This window comes from Lethenteron reissneri, chromosome 47, assembly GCF_015708825.2.
Source record: "Lethenteron reissneri isolate LAM-NWPU_2019-01 chromosome 47, ASM1570882v1, whole genome shotgun sequence".
Classification (NCBI taxonomy): domain Eukaryota; kingdom Metazoa; phylum Chordata; class Hyperoartia; order Petromyzontiformes; family Petromyzontidae; genus Lethenteron; species Lethenteron reissneri.
Genome location: NC_083825.1, coordinates 6,611,002 through 6,633,578, shown reverse-complemented (window position 1 = coordinate 6,633,578; position 22,577 = coordinate 6,611,002). Strand labels below are relative to the sequence as shown.

Genomic DNA, 22,577 nt, shown 5'->3' with positions numbered 1-22,577 from the left:
GAGTAGCACCTATGAAGGCCGGCACGCCACACGAGATTGTGTGGGCGTCCAACATCACCTTGCCCAGCCGCCTTTTTCTCCCTAGTGGCGATGTTTATACATCGCACCAGGTGCTCATTTGAGGCTGAGTGCACCTAGAGGACAGGCCCATGAACGGTTCAAATAATCGTCACCGGTGTTGGTTGCCGTGAGCGGGAATCGAACTCGGGTTCGCAGAAAATAGGATCGCGGATAATAGGATCGCGGATCGTAGATAGTAGGATTGCGGATAGTAGGATCGCGGAAAATAGGATTGCAGATAGTAGGATCGCGGATCATAGATAGTAGATTGCAGATAGTAGGATCGCAGATGGTAGGATCGCGGATAATAGGATAGCGGATAGTAGGATCGCAGATAGTAGGATTTCAGATAGTAGGATCGTGGATAATAGGATAGCGGATAGTAGATCGCAGATAGTAGGATCGCAGATAGTAGGATCGCAGATAGTAGGATTGCGGATAGTAGGATTGCAGATAGTAGGATCGCAGATAGTAGGATTGCAGATAGTAGGATCACGGATAATAGGATTGCGGATAGTAGGATTGCAGATAGTATGATTGCGGATAGTAGGATCGCAGATAGTAAGATTTCAGATAGTAGGATCGCGGATAATAGGATAGCGGATAGTAGATCGCAGATAGTAGGATCGCAGATAGTAGGATCGCAGATAGTAGAATTGCAGATAGTAGGATCGCGGATAATAGGATTGCGGATAGTAGGATCGCAGATAATAGGGTTGCGGATAGTAGGATCGCAGATAGTAGGATCGCAGATAGTAGAATTGCAGATAGTAGGATCGCGGATAATAGGATAGCAGATAGTAGGGTCTGTGCCGTCTGGCACCTGCTCGGCCTTGACGGGCTCGCCGGAGGCTGCGGCGGCGGAGTTGGTGAAGGGCTCCTGGTAGTGGTGCTGGCGCTCGAAGGCGCGCTCCAGCGCCTCCAGCTGCTGCTGGGCGAAGGCGTCGACACGCAGCTGCTTGCGGCCTCCCGCGTGGGGCACCCCCCCACAGCGCCCCTCGCCCCCGTGCAGCGCCGCGTCCACTGCGGGTGTGGGGGAGACACAGGGGTGTGTGTGGGTGAGGTGTGTGGGTGAGGTGTGTGGGTGAGGTGTGTGGGTGAGGTGTGTGAGTGACACACAGGTGAGTGATACAGGTGTGTGTGGGTGAGGTGTGTGGGTGACACACAGGTGAGTGATACAGGTGTGTGTGGGTGAGGTGTGTTGGTGAGGCACGGGTGTGTGTGGGTGAGGTGTGTGGGTGAGGTGAGTGAGTGAGGTGTGTGGGTGAGGTGTGTGGGTGAGGCACGGGTGTGTGTGGGTGAGGTGTGTGGGTGAGGTGTGTGGGTGAGGCACGGGTGTGTGTGGGTGAGGTGAGTGTGTGAGGTGTGTGGGTGAGGTGTGTGGGTGAGGTGTGTGGGTGAGGCATGGGTGAGTGAGACAGGTGTGTGGGTGAGGTGTGAGAGTCACACAGGTGAGGGAGCCACAGGTGTGTGGGTGAGGTGTGTGGGTGAGGTGTGTGAGTCACACAGGTGAGTGAGCCACAGGTGTGTGTGAGGTGTGTGAGTGAGGTGTGTGAGTGACACACAGGTGAGTGAGACAGGTGAGTGAGTGAGCTCCAGGTGTGTGGGCGAGACGTCAGGATGCATCGTCTGTTTTCTTGTATCGCTTCTGCAAGTCATCGTCTCGCTTGGCCTGCACCTTTGCTGTCGCGTAAGTCACCGGAGTTGCTCTCGACGAGTGAGGAACCGCGTCGCGTTAAAGAGGCGTCCATTAATCGTGGGACGCGGTACGTTTGTATCAAAAAATAAAAATGCTCGCTTTTCCTTCTTGTCCACGAGCGCGATCCCACCCCCTCCCTCCCTCCCCTCCCTCCCAGCGCTGAACTGCGATTCTCCAAGCCGCTCGCCCCAATCGGCGAATTCCCCGGCTGATCTGTGACGTCACCACCTACTGTGACGCGTCACACGCCCCTAACTGTGACGCGCGTCGCCCGCGTGCTCGAGTCAGCCGCTGCGCCATCGTAGCCAACGGCAAAGGAAGAAAAAAAAAACAACCAGGGGTGGGGTGGGGGGGTGGTGACGCCGCTAATCATATTTGACGTCGTGACATCTTTAGGGCCGTAACAATCTACGCATCCAACCCGTAGCGCCGCGCCCCCGTGGTGTGATGGGGTGGAGCGGGGGCGAGGGGGAATGGCATCGGCAGTGATTGGGCTACAGTCTTGAGTGCGCAGGCGGTGAACCTGCGTCGTTGCCTATGAGTTGGAGGGGTGCCAGGTGGCTGCAGGATATATTTTGTAAACCCCTTGCCTGCTGGGCAATGTTGGTCTGTTAATCCGATTGGATGATTGACTAAGACAGCTGTTCATCTGTGCGCGGAGATGCTGAGCTGAGCTCTGCTTGTACACAGAATTCTCCGCGGCAAAGAAAAATGAGTTCGTGGCGTGGCACGGCTGTTTGCGTTGAAAATGGTCCAATGGATGCAATGGGCGTGCTCTTGCCAATAACATCTGGCAATCCAGCTGACGTTGTTCACTTCACTAACAAGCGTGACTGCTGATGAGACCGAGGATGCTTCGACAAATGCTGCGTCATAATACGTGGCCGAGAGAGCCTATGGACAAAAGCATGGCTTTACTTTTAGACAGAATAGAGTTGTGTTCATATTCTTAGGTTTTTTTCGGTGAAGTCTATCGTGCTGTGACGGTTCCACCTGAAGACGGAAGCTTGTGTTGCCTCCGAAACGTCGTGATTTTTATTTTATTTTAATTTTACTTTCATTAATTTATTTTTTTTACCTACGTGACTTTACCGAAAAAAACCTAAGAATATGAACCTTGCAGTCACGAAAGCTTCAAATCTAGAATTAGAGTTGTGTTCCTATGTCACGAACTCATCGTTGAGGGCCATTATGTAGGATGTCAATGGCTAAAGAGAGAACGCATCCTGCACACATTAGTCTCTACACGTCAATTGTGTTTACACAATCAGCTGCACGGGTTTCAACATGCAGCGTCTCATCAGCAGTCTGACTTCCTTGAAGCAATGCTGGCGAAAACTGCCCGATGTTCATATGCGAGAGGATCTGCTGAGACGTGTAAAGCAATTGGTGATGCCGCTTGTGTTGGCAGTGGTGCGAATATCAAAATCGGTGGGCTAAAGCAGTGACATATTTGCCTTGTGTCAACGTGACACTTTTTTGCTGATTGGCCGTGTCGGGTGGTGGAGGGTTACGACACATTTATAAATAACGCGATCTAACCCAAAAATGTTGATTGTGAATATCAATATCTCCCCAACGCGTTCGCCAATACCGACACTGCGTGTGTGGCATTACAAGGAAAAAACACACGTAATATTGTAGACGACGTTTCGGGCAATGGGCCTGTTTCTATAGCACACAAATCGAGAGTAACTATTCACACGGCAATTTAAAAACGGGCCATCAGAAAGCTTGTTTTAAAAACCGAATTCTTATCAGGCCCCACGAAGTAACGTCCAATCTCCAACTCTTACAGCCCACTATGTATCTATGGCCTCTCTATTCATGCGCTATGAAGAAGGGTCATTGTCCGAAACGTCGCCTATTATATATTGGATTCATTTTAAGGCAACACGGTGTTTTGCTCATTCTGCCTTCCATGGGTATCGTAGAATCCACTCCTGAGTGCAGTCGATAATGCTTTCTAGGAAAATGTTTTATATTTGTATAAATATTTTTTAACATGAAGTAATGTTTACCGTCTGTATTATTATTAGCGCTATTACTGATGCCCAAATGAAGCCCTCATATTGCTCACACGAAAGAAATAACGCTGCCGGGAACGCATCCCAGATAATGACCCCTTTTAGCTCTCATTCGGTTAGGAACGCGCGTCTCGAGCGCTAAGCGAGGTCTGCCTGTGTGTTCACTCTATACACATTAGTTTCCATGGCAATGCGTAATGGGTTTGTGTGCGATATTACAATGACAAGCGGCTTGTCCACACCCCAACCATCCAGTTATCCATCCCGCTCCCCCCACCCTTCCCTAACCCTCCCCTCACCATCACAATTCAGAAATTCGATTCAATTCGAGAACCAATCGATGTGGTAGCATCGGTCATCGATACTTTATCGCGATTCATTCATTCTCCGCACCCACCCACGCAGAGAGAGAGAGAGCGAGAGAGCAAGAGAGAAAAGAAAGATTGTAACTTCACACACGGCCCCCTAACCCACAACAAACACCCACCCCGCCCCTACGCATCACCCAGAATCTGCGCCGTCCGTCTGGGCGATGGCGAGGCGCCTTGCGGGAGAGTTTCTGCCGCAGCTGCTCTGGCTCAGAGGGTCCACAGTGAATTCGCGTGCAGGGCACTTCGCAAATTGTGGTGGTGGGTGGGGGGGAACGCGCTCCGATCGTCTATTCAGAGTCTTTGCGGTCACCCCCCCCCCCCATCTCTACTCCCTTCCTCTCTTCATATCTCTCTCACCCTCTCCTTTTTAAATCCTTTATATTAAGTTCGCGTGCTTGCTTGCTTGCTTAGGACCGTGCAAATCTTTCGGTCGTTTTTAACCCACTTCCCGTGATCCAATTGAGCTGACATTTTGCAGACAGACTCGTTGTGCGTGACAATTAATGTTGGTGTAAATTTTTGTTCCAAAATTTTCCACTTTTTAGGACAAAAATATTATATTTAATTACCAATTGCTTAATGGTGCAATGCAATCATCTGACCCATAGGTGGCAGCCATCTCAAGCCAGAGGACGAGAGGACTCGAGCCGCGACGCATATAAAGGATTTATAGTGAAAAACTTTGTTTTTACGGGTTATACTTATTTTGTTTTGTGCGCGGTGCTTTTAGCGCCACAGCGCGTCGATTTTTAGCGTTTATTTTCATTTGTTTGCTGGTGACTTTGTGTATTTCATATTGAAATCGCCTCCAGTGCAATTGCTGCTGGTGGCAATAAAAGTTGTTTAAAAGTCAAAAAAGTCTCTAATTCTCCTAGCCGTGCATTACACAACTTCGCTTCGCAAACCCTCCCTAGAGCAGATCGAGCGGCAGCTGCATTGAAGTAAATAATTTACCATCGTCATCATCATCATCATCTTGTGTCACTGTAATCGGGCATGATCTATCCGCTGCTGGATGAAGGCATTTGCAATACCAGTCGCCACCCTTTCATGGTCCAGCGATTCCACAACGCGTCTCGATCTCATCGCTCCATCTCCACGGGCGTCTCGTCCCGCCTCCTGAGACGTTTTCTCGCGGTGTCTTTGACTGCCACTGCGTCCCCGGTCTCGCCCATCGCGGATGCCGTCAATGGGGCTCGGCAACACGCGGCTCTTTCAGGGCTGCCTCGTGACGTTATTGATCAAGGACCGCCGTCTCGTGTTCACACGAGGGCGCCGCGGTGGCGAGATATATGTAGGAGGTTGTGGGTTCGATCCCGACCCTGACGCCTGCTGCTGTATACTTAGAGTTTGCGTCTCTCTAACCACGTGACTTTTCTTTTGTATTGTGCGCGGTGCTTTCAGCGCCACAGCGCGTCGATTTGTAGCGTTTGTTTTCTTTTGTTTGCTGGTGACTGTATTTCATATTGAAATCGCCTCCAGTGCTTTTGCTGCTGGCGGTAATAAAAGTTGTTTAAAAGTCAAGTCTCTCTCTCCCCGTGGTCGCGTGGATTTTTCTCCGGGTCCTCCGGGTTTTCCCTCCACGTGTAGAAACATGCGTTTAGAGTATTTGGCTGCTATACATTTCCACGTGACGAGCCACTTCGTTAGGATATTATTCGTGGCCAGGTTGCTTCTGAAAAAGAGCTGTATAGCTCAGTGAACCCGTACTTAGTAAAATGTAATTAAAAGTAAATAGTAATCTGAGAATAGGTTTTAACCCTTTTTTCTGGCAACAAAACAGCCGTTAAGTTGTTAAAACACCAAACTGAAACCTTTTACAAGGAATCATGTCTGCATTAACCACAATACTTGTGGTCAGAATGCAAACAAAAAAGATACTCTGATAATATATGCATTGTCCTTGAAACTGATTGGTCCACACCAGAGACAGCTTTCTTTTGAGCCTCGTCTTAAATGGTGTTAGACCAGAGGACGCATTCTGACCACAAGTATTGTGGTTAATGCAGACATGATTCCTTGTAAAAGGTTTCAGTTTGGTGTTTTAACAACTTAACACCTGTTTTGTTGCCAGATGAAAGGGAAAAACCTATTCTCATATTTTGGTACTGGCAAAGGAGGCCCCATGATTTTAAAGTAAATAGTCATCTGCACACTCGAGACTGCAGGCCACGCAACGCCACACTCGCTCATTCGTCATGGGCCTTCCCCGTAAGTTCAAGCAAAGGACTCGGTGCCAAGCCGATGAATGTTTTTTTTATTCCCTTCTCTGTAATTGATACCGGGCTAGCAGGAGACGCGGGGCTGCGGGTGGCGATTCCGATTCATGGAGGGGCTGGCGTCACGAAGCGAACGACTGGGGGGGTGGAGGGGGTTCGTTGGTGGGAAAGGTATTTGGGCAGAGCGGACCCCATTATTTTTTGTTCATCGTTTTAATTTTAAAAGTTGACGTCTGTTGGAGTGGCTCAAAGTCCGCACCTGTGTTGCCTCTCAGCCGGCTGACAATGAATCCCGGGGCTTGCTCACCTGGTCTCTACCCCCCCCCCTCTACCCCCAATCCTCCCCCCTCCTACCCCCACCGGGCACCTCGAACTCTACTCGACTGCCAAGGAAATTAAAAACGGGGTTTGCGAGGAATCCACGGCGCTTCTGGATGTTCGAGTGCAGGTGGATTGCGGAGGGTGGCCGGGATTTCACGGCAGGGCACAGGGCCCGACAGCGTGTTAGGAGTTTAAATTTCGATTTAAAGCTTTCGTGACTGCAGGGATTCATCTTCTTGGTTCTTTCGGTAAAGTCACGTAGAAGGGAAATTATGAAACAATAAAGATGAAACATAATAAAATAATTCTTACCACGTTTCGGCCACAACGCAAGCAGCCGTCCTCAGGTGAAGAACAGGTCTGTCATTCAGACGCTGTCTTTCCGAAACGTCGTGAGAATTATTTTATTGTTTTATCTTTATTATTTTATTATTTCCCTTCTACGTGACTTTACCGAAAGAACCAAGAAGAAGCGTGGAGGAGGTTCAGGGCTTTTGGAACACGTCTTGGTGCATGCGATCAAGTAGAGGGGATTTTTGCGGATGGGTGAGACGCGTGTGTGGAATGGAAGCTTCTGGTAAACAATTTGGGAATTTCATGGCAGGATAAGGGTTCAAAACATTTGAGGTTTGGACTAGAACGTGGCTCATGGAATGTGGTCCAGACGTGATCAGGGCTAGACGCACTAATTGGGTACTAGAGGGGGACATTTTTCCTCGCAGTGGATTTTGACTGGCCATCGCACAAAGACGGTCACCGCCCCGGACGGTTTCAGATGCGCTTCTGCGTACGTCTGGAGCGCTCTTCCTTTCCGATATTAGGAAGCCACTGAAGCGATGCACTTTTTAATCATCCAGATTGAAAGCTCATTTCTTTAGAACTGCGTTTCATGTTTAGTTTGTTGTCCTTCCCCCGGACCTCCGATTAGCGCGGTCGGCCACGAATGTTGTGAAAGAAGTTGAACACACAGACTTACATTGTCGACCTGGTAACACTGCCTTTCTCATTTAAGCACTGCGCTCAGGAATCTGTTGACTTTCAGATAATTCTGAGCACCAAGTCAATGTACACAGTCCTCGTCTGATCCTAGTTTAGTCTCATCTCATGTACGGTAATGGCAATTGGCTCTGAATAACACAGTATACACATACACCACTCGTATATGTAACAAAGACAAAAATAGCCCCAAAAAAGCCTTAACAGACTGTTGGGACAAGTGCTGTTAGCGAGCACCAATGAAGGCCGGCACGGCACACGAGGCAGTGGGTGACCAGCACCACGCCCGACCGCCTTTGTCTCCCCAGTGGCGATGTTTACACACCGCACTAGGTACTCATTTGAAGCTGAGTCGACCTAGGGGAGCCCCAAGACCAGTTTTGATAATCGTCACTTATGTTGGCCGTGAGTGGGAATCGAACTCGGATCGCCGGGTTCGTAGCGCAGCGTAGTGCTAACCATTGCACTACCGCTCCCCACTCGTAGACACATATACACACCCACGACACACACACACCCACGACACACACACACGGTACACACTAAGCACCGCGGCGTCTCCCCGTAATTGCAGAGCAATAGCTACCTCCACCTTGCGTCGCGTAGGGATGGTTAACACTGATTGGGAGTCACCTTGGCTCGACTACAGCTGGGCATCAGGGTGGTTGCGATGAGACGCGTGATGTCAGGAGCTTCGAGTCGCTGACTCTTAGGCGAGGGCCACGCTAACCCAAGCCCTCGCCATGGGAATGGTTCCTCGCCGCTGGCTCAGCGTGAGGAGGTGCAGCGGAGAGGGCCCAACTTTCTAGGCCCATGGAACCGGTGAAAGAAGTTGAACACACAGACTTACTCCGTCGGCTTCGTCCTGATCTAAATAAAGATTTTGATTGTCATCGGATTCTGAGCTGCCTAACTCAAGATGGTATTCTTTTTATTTACTTACAGAGAACCATCATAGAAAAGTTGGGAACGTTAGGGGGCCTGGTTGTGAGACGTAAGAACAGGGCCGGAGGGGCGATGTTGGAATTCCCTTACCGCGTAGGTTTGTCGCAGTCACTCTGCAGCACGTGGCACGGAACATCGGACATTGCGACGAGCAACGATGTTGGAATGTTTTTGTCGGGGGGGGGGGGGTTGGGGGGGGGGGCGTCAGGTGTGAGCTCGTACCCTCGTCTCGCTTCCTCTTGGCATCTCCGTTGGCCCGGGGGATGCCCAGGATCCCGCTGATGGAGTAGGAACTGGGCCCCAGGGAGCTCTCCACGGGCGTCATGGCCCCGCTGGACACTGCAATACACGGGGACCACACGGAGACCACATGGAGGCCACACGGGGACCATGTGGGGACAACACGGGAACCACATGGAGGCCACACGGGGACCATGTGGGGACAACACGGGGACCACATGGAGGCCATACGGGGACCATGCGGGGACAACACGGGGACCACATGGAGGCCACACAGGGACCATGTGGGGACAACACGGGGACCACATGGAGGCCACACGGGGACCACATGGAGGCCACACGGGGACCATGTGGGGACAACACGGAGACCACATGGAGGTCACACGGGGACCATGCGGTGACAACACGGGGACCACACAGAGACCACAAAGGGGTCCATGCGGGGAACCACACGGGAACCACACAGAGACCACAGAGGGGACCAGACGGAGACAAGATGAACACCACACGGAGACCACACGGGGGACACATGGAGATCACACAGTGACCATGTGGGGACAACACAGGGACCACACAGAGACCACAAAAGGGACCACACGGAGACAAATGAAGACCACACGGAGACCACACGGGGGACACATGGTGACCACGCGGTGACCACACGGGGCCCACGCGAGGACCACACGGGGACCATATGGAGACCAGATGGAGACAAAATAAAGACCACAAGGAGAAAACGTGGGGGACACATGGAGACCACGTGGTGACCACACGGGGAACATATGGAGACCACATGGAGACAAAATGAAGACCACACGGAGACCACACGGGGGACACATGGAGATCACACAGTGACCACACGGGAACGGCGCTCGGCTCTCGCAAACCAAGCACGGGTGTAGGGCCCCAGGAAGTTCGCTATCGTTTCACGACATCTCTTCTGCCATCGTCGTCATCACCATCGTCGTCGTCACCATCGCCAGTGATGGAAAATCCACTGCTGGATGAAGGCCTCCCCATCGGCACAGTAACCTCCGTGAGGGTCCCGCCGCGATGTATAACACCAGCACGCGAGGAGCTGATTATATCGCTCCATCTCCCTGTCGGATGTCCTCTCGGATCCCATGGCTACCACTCTTGTCTCGACCATCGTCCATCATCCCTTCTGAGTGACAGCTCCTGCCCAAGCCTCCCTGCTTTTATTCTCAATTCGGATGAAGTCATTAATCATGCACGTGGTCTCTAATCCACGTGGCCGAATGTCTTCAAATGCCCATGGTGGTGAGATATTAACTACGTCGCCTGGTACACAGGAGGTTGTGGGTTCGATCTTGACGCTGATGCCCCTGGATATTTGGAGTGTGCGTGTCTCTCTCTCCTCGTGGTTACGTGGATTTTTCTCCGGGTCCTCCGATTTTCCCCTTTACAAAATGTACAAACGCGCGTTTAGAGTATTTGGCTGCGATACATTTCCACGTAATAAGCCACTTCGTTGAGCTATCATTTGTGGCCAGGTCGTTTATGAAAAAGAGCTATATAACTCAGTGAGCCTTATCTGGTAAAATAACAATAATTGAATTTAGTTTTATCCCAGTAGCGTCCTTCACGAACCTCCTCCACAGAGGCCAATCTTGACACCGCTGGTACCAGCCGTCAGCAAGTCCACTCGGCTCCAGAACATCCTTTACCGCATCGGTGGGGAACCTTTTTTCTGCCAAGGGCCATTTGGATATTTATAACATCATTCGCGGGCCATACAAAATTATCAACTTAAAAGTTAGCCCGTTATATTTGGTCAAACGTTTAATCAACTCACCCCTAATGCGATGGCTGGAACTGCTTCTCTTTGGCGAGGCGTGTGATGTTAGCTGGTATTGATGATGTTGCTACTCGCAACTGCTTTTCTAGGTTTGCTCTTAGATTTACTGAATTTCGAGTCCCGCCTGCGGTTGCCTTGGCAGGGCCACACCAAATGATTTCGTGGGCCTCGTACGGCCCGCGGACCGGACGTTCCCCACCACTGCTTTACCGCATCACCTCCATGTCTTCTCTAGCCTGTACCGTGCCCATTTAGGCCCCTCTAACTGGCCAAACAGAAGCTGCTGGGCATGCGGGCAACGTGACCCAACCAAACACAGCTTCGCCTGCAGGGGGATCTCACAGATGGAACTGTGCTCAGATCTTTCAATGATCTGAGCTCCTCACACTATAATCGAGTCTGGTTAAACAAAGATCCCCCGTATAGCTTTAACAGACTCTAGTAGCAAGTGCTGTTAGCGAGCAGCTATGGAGGCCGGAACCGTACACGAGGGGGTGAGTGGCCAGCACCACGCCCGGCCGCCTTTGTCTCCCTCGTAGCGATGTTTACACCCTGCACCAGGTACTCGTTTGAGGCCGAGTCGACCTAGGGGAGGCCCAGGACCGGCTCAGATAATAATCGTCACTGGTGTTGGCTGTGAGCGGGAATCGAACCCGGGTCGCCACCCACACACACACCTATGGTGTGTCCACTGGGCAGTCCTTGTCCTGGGCTGTCTTGAGGGCTGGGATGAAACGGCTGCTGCACCTTGGTCCGGATTATCCTGGGAGTGGGGGGGGGGTAAGGAGGGGGGGGGGCAGAGGCGAGAAGGAAGAGTGACAGGAGGGGGGGGGGTACCACGCCGTCTGTCATTGTCGTGGTGACCGCGAAAACGCCACGCGTCCGTGTGTAACATCACGAGCGAAAGCAAACGCGGGTTGCCCCCCTCTCTTTACGCGGGTTCCATTTGTGTGAGTCGATGCTCCTCGTGCGGAAAACCTGCGCCTACCCAAAGATTCGCTGCATATGCGGGTTGATTTCACTCCTGATATTGTTTCATATTAATCGAGAAGCATTAGCAGCTCAAATGCGCTCGATAACATAGCAAAACAAAACGGGAACAAACATGTCGTGATTTAGTTAGCAGGGGCAGTGCATTGACCGATGAATGAGTGACCCTAACAGAGGGGGCGTGGGGGGGGGTCACGAGAAGGCTACAGGGGAGGGACGGGACCGAGTGGAGGGGCGAGGGGAGGGAAGAGGAAAGGGATGGGCAACGGAGAAGAGGTGGCGAGGCTTTGAGGAAGGAACAGAAGGTTAAGAAGGCGGACTGCTTCATGTACAGGGGGGAGTGTTGAGTCTATGGGCAGTGTTGAGTCTATGGTGCAGTGTTGAGTCTATGAGCAGTGTTGAATCTTTGAGCAGTGATGCGTCCATGAGCAGTGTTGAGTCTATAGGCAGTGTTGAGTCTATGGGCAGTGTTGAGTCTATGAGCAGTGTTGAGTCTATGGGCACTGTTGAGTCTATGGGCAGTGTTGAGTCTATGGGCAGTGTTGAGTCTATGGGCAGTGTTGAGTCTATGGGCAGTGTTGAGTCTATGGGCAGTGTTGAGTCTATGGGCAGTGTTGAGTCTATGGGAAGTGTTTAGTCTATAGGCAGTGTTGAGTCGATGGGCAGTGTTGAGTCTATGGGCAGTGTTGAGTCTATGGGCAGTGTTGAGTCTATGGGCAGTGTTGAGTCTACGGGCAGTGTTGAGTCTACGGGCAGTGTTGAGTCTATGGGCAGTGTTGAGTCTATGGGCACTGTTGAGTCTATGGGCAGTGTTGAGTCTATGGGCGGTGTTGAGTCTATGGGCGGTGTTGAGTCTATGGGCAATGTTGAGTCTATGGGCAGTGTTGAGTCTTTGGGCAGTGTTGAGTCTATGGGCAGTGTTGAGTCTATAGGCAGTGTTGAGTCTATGGGCAGTGTTGAGTGTATGGCAGTGTTGAGTCTATGGGTAGTGTTAGTCTATGGCAGTGTTGAGTCTATGGGCAGTGTTGAGTCTATGGGCAGTGTTGAGTCTATGGGCAGTGTTGAGTCTATGGGCAGTGTTGAGTGCACGGGCAGTATTGAATCTTTGAGCAGTGTTGAGTCTATGGACAGTGTTGAGTCTATGGGCAGTGTTGAGTCCATGAGCAGTGTTGAGTCTATGGGCAGTGTTGAGTCTATGGGCAGTGTTGAGTCTATGGTGCAGTGTTGAGTCTATGGGCAGTGTTTAGTCTATGGCAGTGTTGAGTCTATGGGCAATGTTGAGTCTATGGACAGTGTTGAGGCTATGGGCAGTGTTGAGTCTATGGTGCAGTGTTGAGTCTATGGGCAGTATTGAGTCTATGGCAGTGTTGAGTCCATGAGCAGTGTTGAGTCTATGGGCAGTGTTGAGTCCATGAGCAGTGTTGAGTCTATGGGCAGTGTTGAGTCTATGGACAGTGTTGAGTCCATAAGCAGTGTTGAGTCTATGGGCAGTTCAGACTTTTTATTTCTTCAACAATTGTTGATGGATAGCATCGGTCTGGAAAACCCATAGGCCGACTAACTTAATAACAATCCGTATGTATGCGTAGACATAGAGCAGAGTTCTGCTTATGAAAATATAAACTATAAATATAATCCGGATAGAGCAGGAGGAAGGGGGCCCTGCAATGTCTGCGAACAATATGAATCCCCGTCACTGCGAGCGTCTTAGCCACACTAATCGGGTTCTAGAGGGGACTTTATCCACCCTGACAAACAAATAAAACCACACAGCGCCACGCTGCGTCTGTTCCGTCATTGCTCGGGCCTCTATAACGTGACTTTACCGAAAGAACCAAGAAGATGAATCCCTGCAGTCACGAAAGCTTTAAATCGAAATTTAAAGATATGAAAATTGTATTTTATTTTGCTAGGTAAGGCCCACTGAGCTGTCATATCGCTCTTTTTCAGAAGTAAACTGCCGACAAATGATAGCCCAACGAAGTGGTTTATCTCGTGGAAATGTACAGCAGCCAGACACTCTAAACACACGTTGACTCTCAATGTCGAGGGAACGCCGGAAGGACCCGGAGAAAAATCCACGAGACCACGGGGAGAGAAAGAGACGCAAACTCCAATCATACAACAGGCATCAGGGTCGGGATCAAACCCACGACTAACTGTGTACCAAACGAGGTAGTTAACATCTCGCCACGGTGGGGCCCCGCATATTTAAAGCGTTATTGTTGAAGAACGCGCCACAAAGTTGCAGGCTTTAATAGGTGCTCGCAAACAGCATGTGTCACATAGGCGTGCACTTGACCCCGACAGTCGATGTTAGGCTATAGGGTGTTTGTGAGTGCGTGAAGGCGCTGTTATTTGGATCTTCTTGTCACGAACCCCACCAGCCCTGTCACTCCCTCCCCTACACCCAGTGCCCCCCTCCCTCATGCCCCCCCTCATGCCCGCACCCCTATCAGCCCCTCCCTCTCCCTCCCCCACCACCACCCCCCCCCAATCTTGCAAGCCATAAATGAAGCGTTGGCCGTGATCGATACGGCAAGGATATAAAGATTTATGTGCGCGCGTGTTTGCGGCAAGCCGGGAAATTACAAGCAAATTTGCTGGAGTTATGGTGGTGGTGGTGTGGGTTGGTGAGAGTGCTAGGGAGAGAGTTGCCTGCGGAGAGAGAGAGGACACACAGCGAGAGAGAGAGACAAAGACTTCGAGAGGAGATACATAGACACGCACGAATAATGCACGCGTAAGAGAAACAAAAACAAAAAAAGCTGTTAGCGAGCACCTATGAAGACCAGAACGGTACACGAGGGGGTGTGTGGCCAGTACCACGCCCGGCTGCCTTTGTCTTCCCAGTGGTAATGTTGACACACCGCACCGGGTACTAATTTGAGGCTGAGTCGACCTAGGGAAAGCCAAGCACCGTTTCAGATATTCGTCACTGGTGGTGGCCGTGAGCAGGAATCGAAACTCAGGTCACCGGGTTTGCAGCGCAGCGCGCTAACCACCACACCAGCACTCCCCCACGAAAACAAAGATCCCTCATATAGCATTAACAGACTGTTAGCGAGCACCTATGAAGGCCGGCACGGCATGCCAGCACCGCGCCCGGCCGCAGACACACAGAGACACACACCGAGACAGACACACAGAGACACACACCGAGACAGAGACGCAGACACAGAGAGATGGGGGGAGAGGTACAGAGAGCGAGATACAGAGAGAGAGAGATTTTAGTCCGAGTGCAGTTATGCCAAACGAAGTTTGGTGGATAATAAAGTCGCTGGCATCGCTCGAACACATGATGCACATTGTGACTCAACGCCGCGTTTACAATGAAATTCAGTTCTGGTTTATATAGAAACACATAGACACTCACTCACACACCCATACACTCACTCACACACCCATACACTAACTCACACAGTCACTAACTCACACACACAGATATTTACTCACTCACACACACTTACTCACACACACACAGACATCAACTCACACACACAGACACGTACACACACAGACACTTACCCACTCACACACACAGACACTAACTCACACACATACACTAACTCACACAGTCACTAATTCTCACACACACACACTATCTCACACACACAGACACGTACACACACAGACAATAACTCACACACAGAGACACTAACTGACACATACACACACTTACACACACAGACACTAACTCACACACACAAACTCACACACAGACGCCACTAACTCGCAGACCCGTACACACAGACGCTAAGACACACTTACACACAGACACAAACTCACACACACAAACTCACATACACCGCCACTAACTCACACACACAGACACGTACACACAGCCGCTAACACACACATACACACACTTACACACACAGACACTAACTCACACACACACACACACAGACGCTAACTCACACACACAAACTCACATACACCGCCACCAACTCACACACACAGACACACAGACGCTAACACACACACACAGACACGTACACACACAGACACTAACTCACACACACACACAGACGCTAACTCACACACACAAACTCACATACACCGCCACTAACTCACACACACAGACACACAGACGCTAAGACATACATACACACACTTACACACACAGACACTAACTCACTCTCACACACAGACACTAACTCACACACACACACACACACACAAACTCACATACACCGCCACTAACTCACACACACAGACACATAGACGCTAACACACACATACACACACTTACACACACAGACACTAACTCACTCACACACACAGACACTAACTCACACACACAGACACACACACACACAAACTCACATACACCGCCACTAACTCACACACACAGACACACAGACGCTAACACACACATACACACACTTACACACACAGACACTAACTCACTCACACACACACAGACGCTAACTCACACACACAGACGCTAACTCACACACACACACAGGCACAAGGTCACAAAGACCACCCGTATAGCCTCAACAGATTCATACTCTCAGGTTTTTTTTTCGGTAAAGTCACGTAGGTAAAAAATAAAATTAAAAGTTAATAAAAGTAATAATGGAAATAAAATTACTGTTATTAACTTTTAATTTTATTTTTTTACCTACGTGACTTTACCGAAAAAACCTGAGAGTATGAATCCTTGCAGTCGCGAAAGCTTCAAATATAGGACCTAAACAGATTATTGGGGCAGGTGCTGTTAGCGAGCACCTACTCTATGACGACCGACAGGACACACGAGGGGGTGGGTGACCAGCATCACGCCCGGCCGTCTTTATCTCCCTAGTGGCGATGCTTACAGATCGAGACAAAGTCGGCCGGGCGTGGTGCTGACCACCCACCTCCTCGTATGCCGCGTGCCGGCCTTCATAGGTGCTCATAAATCAACGTTTTTGGGTTTAGATCGCGTTACTTATAAATGTGTCGTAACCCTCCACCACCCGACACGGCCAATCAGTAAAAAAGTGTCACGTTGACAAAAGACAATTAGTTCACTGCTTTAGCCCACCGGTGTGTTGAAGCGTGAAACCACAACATTCATAGGTGCTACTCGCTAACAGCACTTGCCCCAACAGTCTGTGAGGCTATACGAGAGGATCTTTGTCTTTTGGCCGGTATCGGCGGGCGAGCGAGCGGGCGGGGGGCGTCTTAAGCTACAGCCCAGACTCCTTCATCTCGCCTTACGGGGTTCATCTTCCTTCCTCTCGCTGTATTTACCCTTTCACATGTAAATCGGTGCTACCGACACCACGGGGCTCATCTGCCGATTGGCAAACGCGACGAACAAGACGGGGCCTTGTGCGCGCGCCCCGGGTTGGCGAGCACGTCCGGCACGTGGAAATCCACTTTCGTATCGTAGGTTCGGGTTGAGATAGCGGGCTGACGCAGGTCTATTGTGCGCGGTTACCCGAGATCATGTTTAAATTCATAAAGATTCTGAGATAGCTGTGTGTGTGTGTGTGGAGGCTCGTGAAGGACGCTGCTACTGGGCAGGCAGTCGCTCCTCCAACAACAACGGAGGGCAGAGGAGCGATGCTCACAAGAAAGTGTGGAGCACGGGGTGGATAAAACACAGCACGGGCCCAGCTGGTGCATCTATCGGTTATCTCAGTGAGCCAACCCATGTCACCTGGGTTTGTCCCGTGACCTTCCTATCAGCGAGCCTTCGACGCTTCACTTGGCCTCAAAGTGCACCTGGACTGGCACAGGCGCCGTGGTGACGTTACCGTCACTTAGTGGCAAATGGCGGTAAAGTTGTATTCCACGTGTAATGTGTACACACATACAGCACGTGTACACGCACACGTGCTGTACGTGTGCGTGTACACTTGTTCGACTTGACAGCGTTAATTGCTTGGCGTGTCACGTGGGACACACTCCAGTCTCATCCAATAGAGAAGCCGCGTCTCATCCAATAGGGAAGCCTCGTCTCATCGAACAGAGGAGCCTCGTCTCATCCAATAGAAAAGCCTCGTGTCATCCAATAGAGAACTTGCATCTCATCCAATAGACAAGCTTCATCTCATCCAATAGAGAACCCGCGTCTCATTCCGACCATGGCTTGCAAAACGTGGCAAATCTCAGGCTATGCCTCTTCTGACTTATGGAGTCTCACTGTCAAAACTGTGTGGTTGGGTTCGACATGGGTTAAGACCTTCATCCAGCAGTGAATAGACCACGGCTGATTATTGTTGTATTATTGTTACTTCGCTTGTTAACCCAGGAAAGCCTCAGTAAGTCTCATCGACTCGTATTCTCAGGAGGGTATTGCCAAGTTTTTTTGCAGGAGGGTGCGACGTTTCAATGAATGTGTGTACGTATGTAGAACTTATTTCGCACCATACGTAGCCAACCGTGCTAATCGGAGTTGCAAATTACAATAGATTAATTTGAAGGTCAACTTTAAGAATTTGAATGCTTTGGCTGACTCCAGGTGGTACATTCTACAGCAGAAGAACACACAAAGCAGGGATACAGCACACAGACTCCACGCAGAATTCTAGATTTGAAGCTTTCATGACTGCATAGATTCATACTCTTCGGTTTTTTCGGTAAAGTCACGTAGGTAAAAAAGAAAAAAAATAATAAAAAACAATAGAAATAAAATAATAAATCACGACGTTTCGGAGGCAACACAAGTGTCCGTCATCAGGTGGGAACCGTCACAGCTAAATTTACTGCATCACTTGTGATTTGCACCTCCGATTGTTATTTATTTTTTTATTTTTTACCTACGTGACTTTACCGAAAAAAACCTAAGAGTAGGAATCCACGCAGAATGGCACCCGAGTCAGGAATGAACCCCAGGCCCCTTCATGCTGGAAGACGCGAGGTTACACCACCTCGCTACCTTGCCACGTAACTATAACCCTGAACCAAAGACAAAGAGCCACCGTTTAGACTTTACAGACTGTTGGGGCAAGTGCTGTTAGCGAGCACCTAATGGAGGCCAGCATGGAACACCACGCCCGGCCACCTTTGCCTCCCCCAGTGGCGATGTTTACACACCGCACCAGCTACTCGCTTGAGGCTGAGTCAATCATGACCCCACTCACCCACGTCACTCACAGCCATCAACAGGTCAGCACGCGGGATCGGTGGCGCAATGATTAGCGGCACTGCGCTACGAACCCGCCAGACACCCGAGTTCCATTCCCGCTCACAGTCAACAACACCGGCAGTGACGATTATCTGAACCGGTTGGCGACCTACCGCGTGAAAGAAGTTCTCCGTAATACCGTACATACACACATACTCGCTAACAGTACTTGCCCGCCATGGTCTCTTAATGCTACACGGGGCTTGGGGTGGTGGTGTGGGATCTCTGTCTCTCTTAAATTTGGAGCTTTCGTGACTGCAGGAATTACTCTTTGGTTCTTTCGGTAAAGTCACGTATAAAGATAAAATAATAAATTAAATAATAGCATACGACGTTTCGATTGCAACACAAGCAATCATCATCAGGTATAAATGAAAGAGCAACAAAAATCTAGCCATAAAACTATAGACAGACATATAAGCAGACAGATATCACCAAGATACATAGAGAGAGAGAGAGTAACACATGCACAGAGAGGGAGATCGTCTCTGTGGCGAGGCCTTAAATAGACAGAGGGGGGCGGGGGCGGAGAGAGGGAGGGGTTAGAAATGTTTTCTCTAACCCCTCGTATGCTATTATTTAATTTATTATTTTATCTTTATACGTGACTTTACCGAAAGAACCAAAGAGTAATCTCTGTCTTTGTGGGGAGCAGCGGATAGACTCTTGCGAGGAGCACCTGTTAATGGATGAAACGCTGGGAACGCTGTCGGGGTCGCAGACCGCCTCGGCGAGCAGGCGGTCCCGGATCTCCCAGGCGAACATGGTGGGGTTGTGCCGCTTGTACTCGGCAATCTTCTCCACCACCTTGGGAGTCGCCACCTTGGGCTTGGAGCCGCCAATGACGCCCGGTTTGATGCTGCCCGTCTCGTAGTACCTGGCAGGTCACGCGCAGGCGGCGTCATCATCGGTAGCGGCAGCAGTAGCTGAAGTGACTGCTGCTGCTGCTGTTGGCTGTTCGCTCCATCTCTTTCAGCTGTACGGGGGCACAGTGGTGTCGTGCACACCCTCAAACCCCACTACCCCGTGCCTACCACGGTGGAGAGATGTTGACTACCTCGCCTGGTGTACAGGAAGTCGGCGGTTTGATCCCGACCCTGACGCGGTGCTGCATGTTTGAAGTTTGCGGTGTCTCTCTCTGCATTTTTCTCCGGGTCCTCCGGTTTTCCCTCCACGTTTAGAATCAATTTATTTGGCTGATAGGCATTTCGATAATAGAGAGTTTTGGGTTAGTTCGCGTACATATAATTGCGTCGTTAATTGTCCACGTGATAAGCCACTTTGTTCAGCTATCATTTGTGACCAGGTCGATTCTGCAAAAGAGTTATATAGCTTAGTAGGCCGACCCGGTAAATTTTAAAAATAGTTCATAGTTGAACTTAGTTTATATTAAAACCAGAGATGGGGTGTGTAAATCCAAATAAATACAGGGTTCCAGACTTTTCTTGTTGAAATAGACACTGGTGATGCAGTCGGAGTAACATAGGCAGTGGCAGAAGCCATAGTAGCACTATCTGTTGTAGCAGCAGCACTTGTACCCTGAGCAGCAGCCGTAGTTGTAGCAGCAAGCTAAGTTATACCAGCAGTAACAGCAGCAGCAGAATCAGTAACAGCGATAATGGCTATAGCTTGGATTGAAACTCATGTCTGGAGAACTGCTTTTTGTGTTTAGTTTGTTGTCCTTCCCCCACATCCCCGATTAGCACGGTTACCTATGTACGGTGCGAAAGAACTTCCACAAACACAAAGCAGCAGTAATAGAGCAGCAACAACAGCAAGCAGTTGGAGTAACATCATCAGAATCAGCGCCATCATCATCATCGTCGTCATTTCCATCGAAACAGCGTCTGCTCAAAGGGAGGTCGCTCCTTCTCTGCTGCTGCTTCCGCGTCTGGAATGTCGTCTCTCTGCTCCCTGCTTCATCTGCAAACTCCCTGCTTCATCTGCAAACTCGAGACCGATTTCGACTCGTCTGATCCTCATCAGCAGGCCACCGCCCTCGCTCAACCCCCGCCGCTCGTCTTGTCCGTCCGCCTATTCTCTCGTCGCCCATCCCAACATTCGTTTCTGCCCCCCACCCATCTCTCTATCTCTCTCTCCACCAGTCTGCCCGCCCGCCCGCCGGCCTGTTTACTCTTGTCCGCCCACACGCATTCTCGCCGACCCCTCTCCTTCCACCCGTCCATCAGTTCACATCGCGTTCCCCACGCGTCCGACCGTCCGGCTGTCCACTCGCACCGTCCAATTGTCCGCCCACCCGCCCGCCCGTTCGTCTTCCTCTCTGCCCGCTCATCAGCCCACCAAGTTTGTCCACACGTCCATCTGTCCGCACGCCCGCCCGCCCCGCTATTCCGCCAAACTCCAACCCCCGGCACCTCCGAGTAGCACGGTTGGCTACGTACGGTGCGAAAGAAGTCCAGCGTACACATACACACTGCTCACATCCCTCCCACTCCACGCACCGTTCACCTCCCCCCCCCGCACAACTACGCCCGTTCTTCCACCACTCCGCCCACCTGTAAGCCACTGCGCCAACAACTCTCCGCCCGCCTCTCCTGCACTCGGCACACACCTCTGCCACTCTGCCCACACCTCTACTCACACCTCTGCCACTCGTCCCACACCTCTGCCCACACCTGTGCCACTCTGCTCACACCTCTGCCCACACCTCTACTCACACCTCTGCGCACACCTCTACCCACACCTCTGCCACTCTGCCCACACCTCTACTCATACCTCTACTCACACCTCTGCGCACACCTCTGCCACTGTGCCCACACCTCTGCCCACACCTATGCCACTGTGCCCACACCTCTGCCACTGTGCCCACCCACCCACCCTCCACCCGCATCGTCCGTCCGTCCGTCCGCCGACCTGCCGAGGATCTTGGAGACGCACCCGTGCGACACGCGCAGCTGGCGCGAGATGTCGCACGGTCGCACCCCGCTGTGCGCCAACTCCACGATTCTTTGCCGGACCACGTCCGGCAGCGGTCTCCCGTTCACGAACACCCCGCCCAGCTGATTGACCCCGCCGTGCCCTGCGATGCACCCAGTGGGGGTGGTGGGGAAGGTGCAGGGTAGGGGATGGGGTAGACACGGAGGCGACAGAAAGGTAATATAGCGGTTGTTCTGTATTCGCGAATTTGGCCGATTAGTATACTCGACTCATCGGATACCACGAAGGTTGCTGTAGAAAAAGTCTCACATCTCCCCCGCCACCCCCCCCCCCCCCACGTGTGCCGCTGGACGGGAGGTGATAGTATGACTCGGTCGCGTCAATGGCATCAGCCGCGTCGCGCTGGGTGTGGCTTGTAAGGGGTTTCCCGCCTTCGGGAGGATGTGGGGCCTGACGTCGCGTTGGAAGCTGCCCGAGTAATCGACCACGAATAAAGTAGTCGATGATTATTTCAGTCGATTGGTTCACTTAAGCGACCAATAGTCGTGCCAGCTCGACGCTACAATGCCCGCCCTTTAGTCAATTTGTGCTTTGAAGAAGAGCCATTGCCCGAAACGTCGCCTATTGTATATCTTTTAAGGTCTAAACAAACGGCGTTATTGAGGAACGCGCTGATTTTTTAATCCTTTATATTAAGTTCACTTGCTTGCTTGCGCGCTTACGACCGTGCAAATCTTTCGGTCGTTTTTTATCCCACTTCCCGTGATCCAATCGAGCTGACATTTTGCACACAGACTCGTTGTGCGTGACAATTTCTTTTCGTGAAATTTTTTTCCAAAATGTTACACTTTTTAGGCAATTTATTT

The 22,577-nt window shown here is 50.9% G+C and overlaps 1 protein-coding gene across 1 annotated transcript in view; it reads right to left on the bottom strand.

Annotated features, from left to right (window-relative positions):
- The window catches only part of LOC133354471 (paired box protein Pax-2a-like), a 31,323-nt gene extending 9,372 nt beyond the window's left edge, over positions 1-21,951 (bottom strand). Inside the window, exons 1-5 of the mRNA XM_061571321.1 lie at positions 21,712-21,951; positions 19,493-19,690; positions 11,375-11,460; positions 8,861-8,977; positions 884-1,083 (exon numbers count right to left, since the gene is read on the bottom strand). Of these exons, the coding sequence (XP_061427305.1) occupies positions 884-1,083; positions 8,861-8,977; positions 11,375-11,460; positions 19,493-19,578 (489 nt within the window). The 5' untranslated portion in view covers positions 19,579-19,690; positions 21,712-21,951. The remainder of the gene's footprint in view (positions 1-883; positions 1,084-8,860; positions 8,978-11,374; positions 11,461-19,492; positions 19,691-21,711) is intronic.
- Positions 21,952-22,577: the final 626 nt, after the last annotated feature.